Source organism: Trachypithecus francoisi, unplaced genomic scaffold (assembly GCF_009764315.1).
Source record: "Trachypithecus francoisi isolate TF-2019V2 unplaced genomic scaffold, Tfra_2.0 Lachesis_group17, whole genome shotgun sequence".
Classification (NCBI taxonomy): Eukaryota; Metazoa; Chordata; class Mammalia; order Primates; family Cercopithecidae; genus Trachypithecus; species Trachypithecus francoisi.
Window position 1 is genome coordinate 24664839 of NW_022681462.1, and position 13670 is coordinate 24678508.

The 13670-nt window shown below is 49.4% G+C and overlaps 1 protein-coding gene across 3 annotated transcripts in view; it reads left to right on the forward strand.

Moving 5' to 3' along the window:
• TET3 (tet methylcytosine dioxygenase 3) overlaps positions 1 to 13670 on the forward strand; it is a 125798-nt gene that overhangs the window by 102205 nt on the left and 9923 nt on the right. For all 3 annotated transcript variants that reach the window (XM_033175137.1, XM_033175138.1, XM_033175139.1), the window contains 4 exons: positions 3085 to 3293; positions 5121 to 5271; positions 8100 to 8189; positions 8721 to 8858. In XM_033175137.1, coding sequence (XP_033031028.1) covers positions 3085 to 3293; positions 5121 to 5271; positions 8100 to 8189; positions 8721 to 8858 — 588 coding nt within the window. The remainder of the gene's footprint in view (positions 1 to 3084; positions 3294 to 5120; positions 5272 to 8099; positions 8190 to 8720; positions 8859 to 13670) is intronic.

Below are 13670 nucleotides of genomic sequence, written 5' to 3' on the forward strand. Positions count from 1 at the left end.
TTGCACAGCAATATGAATGTACTTAATGCCACTAAACTGTGTACTTTGAAATGATACAATGATAAATTGTGTATTTTACCATAGTTTAAAAAAAAAATGGGCCGGGCGCGGTGGCTCAAGCCTGTAATCCCAGCACTTTGGGAGGCCGAGACGGGTGGATCACGAGGTCAGGAGATCGAGACCATCCTGGCTAACACGGTGAAACCCCGTCTCTACTAAAAATACAAAAAACTAGCCGGGCGAGGTGGCGGGCGCCTGTAGTCCCAGCTACTCAGGAGGCTGAGGCAGGAGAATGGTGTGAAACCCGGGAGGCGGAGCTTGCAGTGAGCTGAGATCCGGCCACTGCACTCCAGCCTGGGCGACAGAGCAAGACTCCGTCTCAAAAAAAAAAAAAAAAAAATGGAGCACTCACGTTTTTGGAGAGGGATTTTATGTAACATCTGGATTTCCATTTTTTTCTTGCAAAATTGGAAGAATTAGCCTCACTGGGCTAGAATTCCCCCGCGTGGTAGTTGATGGCAATAAGGCCTGGTTTCCGCCTGTTCATGGGCAGATGCTTTTCACTTTGCCGCCGTCCACACCACCCACTAGTCTTGCATCCGGCCCACCTTCCTCATTTGTATTACCTACCTGGCTACCCCTTTCAGGGTCTCCCAGCACGGACCCACTCGTGACCAGGTCTGTCTGCAACCCAGCATCTCCTGACCTCCAGACCCACTTGGAGAGGGGGTATCCTTAGAGACCACTCAGGTGCTCTAAGGCAGTGGTCTCCATCCTTTCTGGCACCAGGGACTGGTTTCGTGGAAGACCATTCAGGCATTAGATTCTCATAAGGAGTGCACAACCTAGGTCTCTCACATTCGCAGTTTGCAACAGGGTTCGTGCTCCTATGAGAATCTAATGCTGCTGCTGCTCTGACAGGAGGTGGAGCTCAAGTAATGCATGCTCGCCTGCTGCTCACCTCCTGCTGTGCAGCCCAGTTAGTAACAGGCCACAGACCCAGTCAGTACAGGTCCGCACCCCGGGGGTCAGAGACTCCTGCTCTAAAGTACCTCAACCTCAGGGTGCTCCCAGTTAACTCGCCAGTAAACCACACCCATGCCCACACAGTCTCCTGAGCCACAAGGTGTGGAAGTCACTCAGGGTGTTTCCTTGTCCCTCAGCCTCAGGAATCCATTATTTCTCCTGTTTCCTTACCCCCTGCCATAGTTAGGACTTTATTCATTTTGCTTGCATTATGTCAGTGGTGTTCCAGCTGGTCTCTCCATCTTGCCCTTCTCCCGATTTTCTGCCCCGCCCCGTTTCTAAAGCATGAAACTCTTTATGTAAGACCCCTGCTCACCATCCTGCTTGGAGCCCCTGCCACAAGGCCTTGCCCCTGAGCCTGACACTCGGAGCCCATCCCAGTCTACCCTCATCCTTCCCCTGCCCACAGGCCCCCGCATCTTCTCTGGCCACAGAATTATCTGGCATTCTCTGGCAATTTTCAGCCACCTCCTTTCCCAGCTCCCAGGCCTCTTGGCCCTGACATCTTTTTATAAACCAGGACAGTGTTTGGGAGTGAATGAGAACCCAGACCTCAGACCTGGATCCTGAGCAGCAGAGCAGTAGATGCCCAGGGCTCTCGCTTAAAAAATAAAAAAGGTAGCTTTATTGAGATATAATGCTCATACCATACAGTTCACACATTTGAAGCATACAATTCAATGGTTTTTGGTGTAGTACATTTTTAAATTGTGGTAACAGTGTATAAACAGGCTGGGTGCAGTGGCTTATGTCTGTAATCCTGGCACTTTGGAAGGCTGAGGCAGGAGGATCACATGAGCCCCAGCAGTTCAAGACCAGCCTGGGCAACACAGTGAGACCCCCTGTCTCTTAAAAATTTTTACAAAGTTAGCTGGGCATGGTGGCATGTGTCTGTAACCTAGGTACTCAACAAGGCTGAAGTGGGAGGATCGCTTAAGCCCAGGAGGTCGAAGCTGCAGTGAGCTATGATCATGCCACTGCACTCCAGCCTGGGCAACAGAGTAAGACCCTGACTCTTTAAAAAAAAAAAAAAAAAAGTGTGTGTGTAGAAATAAAATCTAACATGTTAACCATTTTTCAGTGTACAGGTTGGTGGCATTAAGTACATTCACGTTGTTGTACAAGCATCAGCATAGTCTATTTCCAGAACTTTTTCAACATCCCATACTGAAACTCTGCACCCGTTAACAATGGTTCCCCATTCTCCCTTCTCCCAGGCCCTGGTAAACTCTAATCTACTTTCTATCTCTCTGAATGGAACTGTTGTGGGTGCCTCATGTCAGTGGAATCATACACTATGTGTCCTTTTGTGTCTGGCTTATTTCATTTAGCATGTTTTTGGGGTTCATCCATGTTGTAACATGGATCAGAATTTTGTTTCTCTTTAAGGCTGAGTAATACTTGGTTGTCTGTCTATACCATGTCGTACTTACCTGTTCATCAACCGATGGACGCTGAGGGTGCTTCCACCTTTTGACTGTTGTGAATAGTGCTGCAGTGAACGTGGGTATTCAGGGATCTGCCTGAGTCCTGCTCTCGGTCCCTTGAGTGTATTCCTAGGCATGGAATTGCTGGATCATATGGTGATCCTATGTTTAGCTTTTGGAGGCATTGCCAGACTGTTTTCTACAGTGCCAAGCCCCTTGCATGTTAACTAAAAACACACAGGTATGCAGCATTTTCTCTGCAAATGTTTTAGGATAACATAAAAATCTGACTGTATTTTGGCTTACAGTTTTTATCTGTGTATTTTCACTCCTAAGCCTATGTAAGTCATCAGCACCTTAGATTTTGTGGTAATTATCTTTTACGTCACTCTAAATAAATAACTTTTATGTTTTTGTTCCCTAACAAAACATTTGTTCCCTAGTAATGTTCCCTGTTTGTTCCCTAATAATGGTCTCTTAGTTTGTGAGATTGCTGTCATCAGGGCATGATGTCCCTAGAACCCTGCCCTTAAGACCTGCGCCCTGGGTCTGTGTGACAGAGGGAGGGGTGGCACCATGCAGAGGCGCACGGGTACCTGGCTCCTGCCCCTCACAACCTGCGTCCCTGCAGGTGATCCGCAGGCACACGCTGGAGGAGAAGCTGCTCTGCCTGGTGCGGCACCGGGCAGGCCACCACTGCCAGAACGCTGTGATCGTCATCCTCATCCTGGCCTGGGAGGGCATTCCCCGTAGCCTCGGAGACACCCTCTACCAGGAGCTCACTGACACCCTCCGGAAGTATGGGAACCCCACCAGCCGGAGATGCGGCCTCAACGATGAGTACGTAGCAGGGGGTTGCAGGGCCAGGGCCCACCTATAGGGTCCTGGGCAGCAAATACAGGAGACTGCGGGCAACCCGGGGGAAGGCTCCTAGGGGCCCTCTCTGCGGCACTGTTTGTCTTGCACAGTTAGGACTGTGGTTGAGGAAGGCATATCCACAGATCTTGCTTGAGCTGGGTTCTAGCCCTGGCTCTGGAGGGTCTGCTAATTTGACTTCACTGTTAAACCCCAGGTCGATATACTGGCACTAATGATGTTAGCGAGTGTGAAGTACATGTGCCCCACAAATAGAAGGTATCGAAGATATTTACAAAACCTGCCCTTGGCCAGGGGTGGTGACCCATGCCTATAATCCCAGCGCTTTGGGAGGCCGAGGTGGGTGGATCACAAGGTCAGGAGTTTGAGACCAGCCTGGCCAGTATGGTGAATCCCCATCTCTACTACAAATTAAAAAATTAGTCGGGCGTGGTGGCACACGCCTGTAGTCCCAGCTACTCAGGAGGCTGAGACAGAAGAATCGCTTGAACTCGGGGGACAGAGGTTGCAGCGAGCCAAGATTGCACCACTGCCCTCCAGCCTGGGCAAGAGTGAGACTCTTGTCTCAAAAAAAAAACAAAAACAAAAAAGTCCTGCCCTTATTAGAGTTTTTCCCATTTTTAAAAATGAAGATATATTTATTTACAATAAGATTCATCCTCTTAGGTATATAGTTTTGACAAATGTTTACAGTCACATAGCTACCACTACCACAATCAAGATATACAACAGGGCCGGGCATGGTGGCTCATGCCTGTAGTCCCAGCACTTTGGGAGGCCAAGGCAAGTAGATCGCCTGAGGCCAGGAATTCGAGACCAACCTGGCCATCGTGGAGAAACCCCGTCTTTACTAAAAATACAAAAATTAGCCAGGCATGGTGACACATACCTATAATCCCAGCTACTCAGGGGGCTGAGGCATGAGAATCACTTTCACCCAGGAGGTGGAGGTTGCAGTGAGCCAAGATCGTGCCATTGCACTCCAGCCTGAGCAACAGAACAGGATTCTGTCTCAAAAAAAAAAAAAAGATATAGAACAGTTCCATCTTCCCAAGTGCCCTGTGCCCTTTATAAGCAAGTGCTCCCCTAGCCCTGGGCAGCCACCAGTCTTGTTTCCTGTTCCTGTAGGTTTGCCTCTGTGAGAATGTCACATAAATGGGATCATACAGGGTGTAGCTTTCTGAGTCTGGCTTCTTCCATTGAACATAGTGTTTTCAGTGTTCATCTGTGTTGACGTGTGTGTCAGTAGCTCGTTCCTTTTTATCACTGAGTCGTAATCCACTGTGTGGATCTATCACAGTTTGCTTATCCATTCCCCAATTTGGGCACTTGAGTTGTAAATTTCATCTCAGTGTACTTTGTTGAAAGGCCTGTTAGCATCTGGACTATAGGAAATAGGCACGTGCAAACCCTGGGGCTCACATCATCTCCCTGTTCACGTGGTCTGTGTTGGAGCTGGTTAAGATATTAGAGTTAAGGGAAAGTATAAACCTTAATAGGTTTTTCCCAGATTCTTCCCCCTTACTTCAGTAAATCCATGTGCTGCTCCCAGCAACAGACTCAGTGTTAAACCTACAGGCTCTCAGTGGTGGGGGCAGAAGAGGCTGCTTAGATCTGGCTTTCTACTCAAGGAAACTTGAGAAAGAGGTTGGGGGCAGGGAAGGATGGGTCTCAGTCACTGGGAGGCTGGTGGGTGCCAGGGCTCAGCAGGGCCAACTCTTGAGGGAGGAGGAATACTCCAGAACGAAGCGATATTGCATCTGTATCCCTGACCTGTGCTGTGTGTTGCAGCCGGACCTGCGCTTGCCAAGGCAAAGACCCCAACACCTGTGGTGCCTCCTTCTCCTTTGGTTGTTCCTGGAGCATGTACTTCAACGGCTGCAAATATGCTCGGAGCAAGACACCTCGCAAGTTCCGCCTCGCAGGGGACAATCCCAAAGAGGTGAGCAGAGCTGGGCGGGTACCCTGCCTCCCACCCTTTCTCACCTGGCGCCCTTCATAGTCCAACGGGAGGTAGGACTGGCACGCCATGACTCAGATGCGCAGGAAGTGGAACTTGTTTTCGTTTTTTTTAAAAGCTCACCTTATCTTGCTGTGAAATAAGGGGTGTGTGGAGGGCACCAAGTGTGAAGAATTAGACTTAGCAGTTATGGGTGCCCCCAGGCTCTTCCAATTTAAACCATCTCTTTTAGGTAAATATTCCAGATATCGAAGATACATATTCAAATTCCTTGTCAGAATTTGGCCCTCTCAGAAGTCATTTCTCCCCCCATCTTCCCAGGACACCTTTCTGGGTGTGAGGTTTAGCGGGAAGGTCATCTCCGGCATGTGGGCCACCCTCTGGGTCTTTGCTGTACTTCCCGAGGCATCTCCCACCCTGCCTGGCTGCCAGACAGACGTCTCTGGGCAGTTGTCCGGGCCCTTGCAGTCTCCATGCTGGGGGCCTGGCCTGGTCCCTGGGCTGTGGACTAGTGTCCGCACAGTACGACCGCTAGGCACAGCACCTCCTCTCTGCAAGCTCTTTACCCAGACCCCTGCCCTGCAGGGCCTCCCCCATCCCCAAGACAACAGGGGAAGGCACCTTCAGGCTGTGGGAGCCGGAGCATCTACTCAGGCCACCTCCCCACTGTTGTTTGTCCTCTGATGCCTGCATGGCAAAGGCCCTCCCGAGCGATGGTCTCCACTCAGCTCCAAATGCAAGGCAGGCACAAGCCTGTCCAGGCTGTCTGCCATTTCACCTCCCTCCTGCCTGGGCTCCTGAGCGGGTAGAGTGCTGGCTTCCTTTGCTAGAATACAGACAAATATCCAAATATCTGGACTCAAGTCGCAACCTTCCAAATCTCTCCAAGCTCCTAGTACCAGAAGGACTGCCCACTTCCCATGGCGCAGGGTCACCCTCTGTACACCAAAGCCCATGTCACCTTCTGTGCTCTGGCTGCCAAGCTTGGGTCCTCATAAGAAAAAAGAAACATTTTCAAATTCAGGACTCTTTATTTACCCCAGACCTGGCTTTTAGACTTCAAAATAGTCTAATAGACCTTCAGATAGTCTAATTTGTTATTAGATTTTTATTTATGATAAGATTCACCCTCCCCCACAAGCAGCAGATGTGGTTGCTTCAATGAATGGAGCCCTGAGGCCACCAGGAACTACCAGGAATGGAAAGACATTGGCTTCATTTCTCTCAAATTCTTTCCTTATTCTACCAACCGCCACTTCCTGTGCTCTTACGATGTGCTAAGCCCCTCACAGGTTTCTCAGATGAATTCATGATCCCCCCCCACCCCAGTGATCTAGGCACTGTTACCCCTTACTTTACAGATGAGGCAGATAGCTTCCTCAAGGCCATGTGGCTAGTTCATGGTGAAGGCAGGATTGAAACCCAGGCCTGTGTGTCCCTAGAGCTCACTAGCCTCACCGCCTGCTGTGCTGGTGGCAGCATCTGGACAGCAGGCAGGGAGGTAGCCCAGCCTCAGTGGCCCAGGCTGGCCTGATCAAGAGTGGCTGGCAGCCGTGGCCACCCCACTGGATGTACAGCTGAGCTGTGGGTCTCCACCTTCCATTTCTCATTCTGTGTGCTTGATTCTTTTTCTCTTTCCTCTTTTCCTGCTTGCTTCTTCATAAACCCTTTGTGCCTGTGCTCATGGTGTCCTAGGAGCCCTTCAAGCCCTGCTTGTTTTCGGAGGGCCAGACAGAGGCTGTGGATACCTGGAACTCTCTGCCACATGTCACCAGGGGCTGCGGCTTCACGTAGAGCAGTGCTGTCCCGCAGTACTTTCTGTGATGGTGGAAACATTCTCTGCTGTCCATACAGGAGCCACGTGTAGCTGCTGAGTATTTAAAATGGGACTAGTGTAACTGAGGGACTGAATTTCTTTAATTTTTATTAGAATTCAGGCCGGGCATGGTGGCTCACACCTGTAATCCTAGCACTTTCGGAGGCCAAGGCGGGTAGATCACCTGAGGTCAGGAGTTTGAGACCAGCCTGGCCAATGTGGCAAAACCCCGTCTCTACTAAAAATATAAAAGAAATTAGCTGGTCTTGTTGTGGGCACCTGTAATCCCAGCTACTCGGGAGGCTAAGGCAGGAGAATTGCTTGAACCCAGGAGATGGAGGTTGCAGTGAGCCAAGATCGTGCCACTGCACTCCAGCCTGGGTGACACAGTAAGGTTCTGTCTCAAAGAAAAAAAAATTAGAATTCATCTGTATTTCTGTAGCTACATGTGGTTTGTGAATAACACTATATAGTACGAGTCTAGCAGCTGGAGCTTTGAAGTCTGTATCCCTGGCTCCTGACGGGCCCTGGGCTGGGCTGGCCTGCACTGGCTATGGACTTTCTAGCATGGATCCTGCCTGCCTCTCTCTTCCTGTCTGTAGCCTGGGAGGAAGGATCCACAGTTGTTGCTCTTGGCTTTTTCATTCCCACTATGCTTCACCTCTGACTTAGGGTGTTCAGCACTCGAAAGCAAGAAACTGTTTGATGTGTTCTGGGCTGAACTGGGCGGGATCCTGAAGGAGCAGTAGTTTAGCCGTCAGGATGACTAGACCTTCAGGCCGTGGCTTCCACAGCTTTTCCTGGGAGCCTCAGTATCCCCAGCTGTGAAGTGGTCACAGCACCACACCTTCCTGAAGGAAAGACCGGAAAGACACCGGATGACACCTCCCTCCCAGCCTCGCCCACGATGCTTCAGGAATGCCAGTCCACTTCCAGGGTGCAGGGTCTGCCAGGCGGGGCTGCCCTGGATGTGTGACTGCTCCTCTCTCTGCAGGAAGAAGTGCTCCGGAAGAGTTTCCAGGACCTGGCCACCGAAGTCGCTCCCCTGTACAAGCGACTGGCCCCTCAGGCCTATCAGAACCAGGTAATGGGCCCTGGGCCTTTTGTTGCCCACATGTCACCGTCCACATCTCTGCTCAGGCTCTGAAGTTGGGAAGTAGGAGAGTGGGCTCTTTTGCTCTCTTATGGGAAGAGCCCAGTCCAGAAGTAAAGCAGTATGATGTAGTTCTTTGATAAAAGCCCCTTTTTTATACCAGGCTACCTGCATCCCACACTGTCCCTCTTCTGGTCTTCCCCCTTCCCCTGGTAACCTATGCACCTCCTCTGGTCTGGTATCCACTGGTGAGGCCGAGTTTCTTTCCCCTGTCACCCCTGTATCTCCTAGACAAGGCAAGGGGACTTGGGATAACAAAGAAGGAAGTAATTCCTACAGGAGCCTGAAAGTAACTTTTTTATAGCTGGGGCCTCTCAGCCAGAAAACCTCCCTCCTGCAGTTAAAGGGCAAGGTGACTATCATCCTTAACATCCCTCCTTCCAAGACCCGGCCTCCCCAGGTGCAGAATTAGGGCCACTCACCTCAGGTCATGTGAGCACCTCTCCTTGGCCATCTACATAGGTGACCAACGAGGAAATAGCGATTGACTGCCGTCTGGGGCTGAAGGAAGGACGGCCCTTCGCAGGAGTCACGGCCTGCATGGACTTCTGTGCCCACGCCCACAAGGACCAGCATAACCTCTACAATGGGTGTACCGTGGTAAGGAAACCTGTGCCCTGTCATAGCGCCACCTGTGGGGCAACTGTGGGAGGGAGCCCACCATGGTCTATTCAGAAAGGTGGGCTGAGGGTAGGGAGGGACCTGGAGGCAGGACCCTTAGAACTCTGGAAGATTCCCTGCAAGATGGCCTGCCCTCGCCCACCTCCCAGAGAAAACCATCACCAGAAAACCCTTGAACAGACAAGGCTAGCTTTGTGTCTGTGTCTTAGGGGGATGCTGCAGGATGTAGCCCCTCAAGCACCTGGAGTGCCCAGTTATCTAAAGCATGGGCCCCGGTCTCTGCGGACACTTGGATTTAAATGCAAACAAACCCTCGATTCATTCTTTGGACAAATGTGTATTGAGTACCAGCTGTGCCCAGGCACTGCCCTACATGCTGCGGGATGAAACGGACAAAGTTCTTGCCCAAGTATGTGTGGGAATGTGATGTAGAATGAAGGCCAAGAGGGAAAAATGAAGTAGGGTGAGGGATAAAGCAACAGGAGATGCTATCTTAGATGAGAGGCTGCTCTGAGGAGGGGACATTTGAGTTGAGATGTCAACGGCGCAAGAGAGCGAGGGAGCCACTTCCTGGGGATAGAGTGCTCCAGGCAGAGGGATCAGCATGCGTGCAGGCTCCGAGCGGGGAGCAGACTGGGTGTATGTTCAGGGAACAATGGGAAGGGAGTAACTTACTGCAAGGGGCGGGGAGAGTGGGATTGGAGAGGCCAGCAGGGACCAGCTCACAGGGAACCTTGAGGGCCAGGGCAGGGTTGCGGGGTTGTGATGGAAGCTGTTGAGGGCTTCTCAGCTGGGCAGCAGTAAGATTGCATTGTAAAGTTAGATACACTCCTGCTGCTGCAGTTAAGAGAATGAGGTGTGTGGTGGTAGGGGCAGAATGAGGTGAACAGGAGGAAATAAGAGGAAGGAGGCAAAGGAGGCTGGGGCCGCCATCCAGGTGGGAGGGGACACAGCTTGGGCAGGAGTCGGGGGAGGTGCTAATGGGACAGATTTTGGATGATGTGGAAGGGACTCCCAAGAGGATTTGCAGATGGGCTGGATTGTTACGTGAGCAGGACTTGAGGAGCACTCCAAGGCTTTTTGCTTGAGCATCTGGGTGAGTGTTGGTAACATGGACCAAGATGTAGAGTAACAGGGGAAGGCTGAATTTAGGAGTAAGAAAACAAGAGTCCTGTTTCAAGATGCCTGCTAGATGTGCAGGTGGAGATGTGGAGTAGGCAGGGGGCAAGGAGGGTCTGGAGAGCACATGGTTTATAGTTAGAGCTGTGAGGCTGACGCCATCACCAGGGGAGTGAGTGCAGATGGAGAAGAGAGGAGGTTTGGACTTGGGTAGGGGCTTCCTTGAAGGGATGATGCTGGCTGTCTGCTCTGCCTTTTAGTCAGGTTCTGGGCAGACAGGGCTTCCAGGGGCTGAGGATGAGGCAAAGGCACCAGCACATTCCCCTGGAAAGAGGGCTCCCAGATTCCGGGTGTAGCTCATTCCCCCTGGGGATGGATGGACCCACCTTGGGATTTCATTTCTCCACTTGCTTTCTATCCCTGCATCCAAGACTGAGAAGCAAGAAGGGACAGCTCCTGCATGCTATTGTGAGGATTTCTAGGTGAAACACACATAGAAAGGGCATGCCCGCAGTGTTAGAGAGGCGAAGGAGCTGGGGGGCCCTGGAAAGTGGGCGAGAGCAAGAGCACCATGAGGTGATCTGGATCCCAGAGCTTCTAAAGTTTGGGGTGGAGAAAAGGAGTATTTTCTTCCAAAATGAAAAGTATTGTTTTTTCCTAAACAATTCTTTTTTTAATTTAAATAATGTTTAAAAGGTTGCCTGAAATCTCAGAGATAACCAGTTAGCAGTTTGATGACCATCCATTCAGACACCCTAATGTGTATGTGTGCGTGTATGACTTTATGAAATTTTACCCAAACTGGGTCACATTATATATACATGCTGTTCTGTGACCTGCTTTTCTTAAGCTTTCTGTGTCAACGGACTTCATTTTCTGAGGCTGTATGTATGGCTCTGCCATCATTTATTTAACCAGCCACCTATCAATGGACAGTAAGTGCTTTCAGACATTTCCCTTCCGTAAACCACAGGGAGAGGCCATTCTTCTCACATATTTGTGCAGTGGTGCAGTAACCTCCTTGAGATTGCATTGATGTTTACTTTTACAGGCTTGGGGCACTAATTCTCCTGCTTACCTGGCAACACTGGATTTTGTCAGTCTCTTTCATCCTTGCCTGCTGCCTGAGTGGGAAACATACGATCTTATTTTAATTTGTGTTTATTTTATTACTAGAGAGGTTGAACATTCTTTTCCTATTTCTTCTCACACATTTGAATTTCATCTTTGTGACTATCCTGTTTGTGTACTTTACTTATTTTTTTAATCAGGCTACCCTTACTTTTTGATATTTTTAAATTATCTCTTGTAGGAAATACAGCTTCTGCCACATCTCATCCTTTGGATTTTTCCTTTGGTCTGTTGTTTATAGCATTAGTCTGACAAACTGGTAGGAAGCAGGTCTGGCCAATCCAACCCAGAAAGTACACAGGAGGCTGGTCAGAGCAGAGGAAGTCGAAGACCCACACTAGTCTGGGAAGAAACAAGCTGGGTAGGGCATGACACCAAACTCACTTAGAATGCCTCTAAGTTAAAGGGTTAATAAAGTTAGTGCCATAAAAATATAAGGTTTCTGTTCAGTGTAATAAAATACCATAATAACAATTGCAAGGCCAATACAAACTGGATACCTTGAGTTATCCTTGAGTTAAGATAAGCAGGTCAGGCCGGGTCCAGTGGCTCACACCTGTAATCCCAGCACTTTGGGAGGCCGAGGTGGGTGAATCACCTGAGGTCAGGAGTTTGTGACCAGCCTGGTCAACATAGTGAAACCCCATCTCTACTAAAAATACAAAAAAATTATCTGGGCATGGTGGCAAGCTCCTGTAATCCCAGCTACTCGGGGGGCTGAGACAGGAGAATCACTTGAACCCGGGAGGCAGATGTTGCAGTGAGCCGAAATCGCACCATTGCACTCCAGCCTGTGCAACAAGAGCAAAACTCTGTCTCAAAAACAAAAAAGAAAGAAAGAAAAGCAGGTCAGACTGGGCACGGTGGCTCACACCTGTAATGCCAGCACTTTGGGAGGCTGAGATGGGAGGCTCACTTGAGCCCACGAGTTTGAGACCAGCCTGAGGAATATGGCAAAACCTCTTCTCTACAAAAAATACCAAAAATTTGCTGGGCGTGGTTGTGCATGCCTGTAGTCCCAGCTACTGGGGAGGCTGAGATGGGAGGATCACTTGAGCCCAGGAGGTTGAGACTGCAGTGAGCCGTGATCAAACCACTGCACTGCAGCCTGGGCAATAGAGTAATAAGACCTTATCTTAAAAAGAAAAAAGAATAAGAAGAAAAAGAAAAGCAGATCACAGAATAGCATGTATATGAATGTGATCCCATTTGTAGTTTTATATAGCCATACATGCACACATACACACATACATACATTCAGATGTCTGGGTGGTCATCTAAACACTAACAGTGGCTAATAATTCACAGAGCTCCAACTGCTACAATATTTGCAACAAGTGATAAAGAAATGATAACCTTAATATACAAAGATGACTTCATGATTTAAAAAATGACTAGTCATATATAGTAGTGGGCAAAAGTCATAAACTCACAAAAGAAGGAAGACAGTGAGAGAATTGTGTTAAAATGGGCCAAGGATTTATTTTAATCAGATGTGATAAGACATGCGAACCTGGATAATTTTCAGGAAAGAAGTTTATATTCAGATCCTAGAAACAGGAGGCAGGTCCTGCTCTGGGGCCACTCGGGGGAGCACCGGACCAGTCAGGAGACAGAAGAGGAAGGGTGGGAGCATGGCCCAGAGTCTTTAGTGGGATTTTGCAGGAAAGAATGGGTGATGCAGGGTAGCTACACTGGGGAAGTTTAGGATTGGACAGTTTGAATACTTTGCAGGCTCTCAGCTATAGGGTGGTTCCTCATGGCCCTCTCTCTGTAAGGCCAGGGAAATACTGGCTTGGTGTGTAAGTTTGATAAAGGAGATGGCTGGGGGTGTGAGCTCTGGATTTGCTGGTTCATATATCAAAGGCACACTTGCAGGCAGCCATTTGCTATCTCTGGGAGTTAAGTAGCCCTGGGAGGGGCAGCCTCTCTGGGATCAAGACCTCAAACGCCAGAGCATCAAGAATATAGAAAATAAGCAAATACAGTCAACACAAGAGTAGAGAGTAAACTTGAATAAAAAGGCAAATCTTGTGAGAAATGTACACCAACAATGAGATCGGTTTTAACAGTGAGCAAAAAGTTTTTAAAGAAATTAGTGGAAAAAATATAGGAAAGTTGAAACACATTCTGCTGGTATGAGTGAAAAACCGAATCATTTTTGAGGGTAGTCTGGCAATATGTGGCAGTTCTACTTAACATTCATTCTAAGCAATTAAGAATCTTGGCCGGGCGCGGTGGCTCAAGCCTGTAATCCCAGCACTTTGGGAGGCCGAGACGGGCGGATCACGAGGTCAGGAGATGGAGACCATCCTGGCTAACACGGTGAAACCCCGTCTCTACTAAAATATACAAAAAACTAGCCGGGCGAGATGGCGGGCGCCTGTAGTCCCAGCTACTCGGGAGGCTGAGGCAGGAGAATGGCGTAAACCCGGGAGGCGGAGCTTGCAGTGAGCTGAGATCCGGCCACTGCACTCCAGCCCGGGCGACAGAGCAAGACTCCGTCTCAAAAAAAAAAAAAAAAAGAATCTTACAAAATTT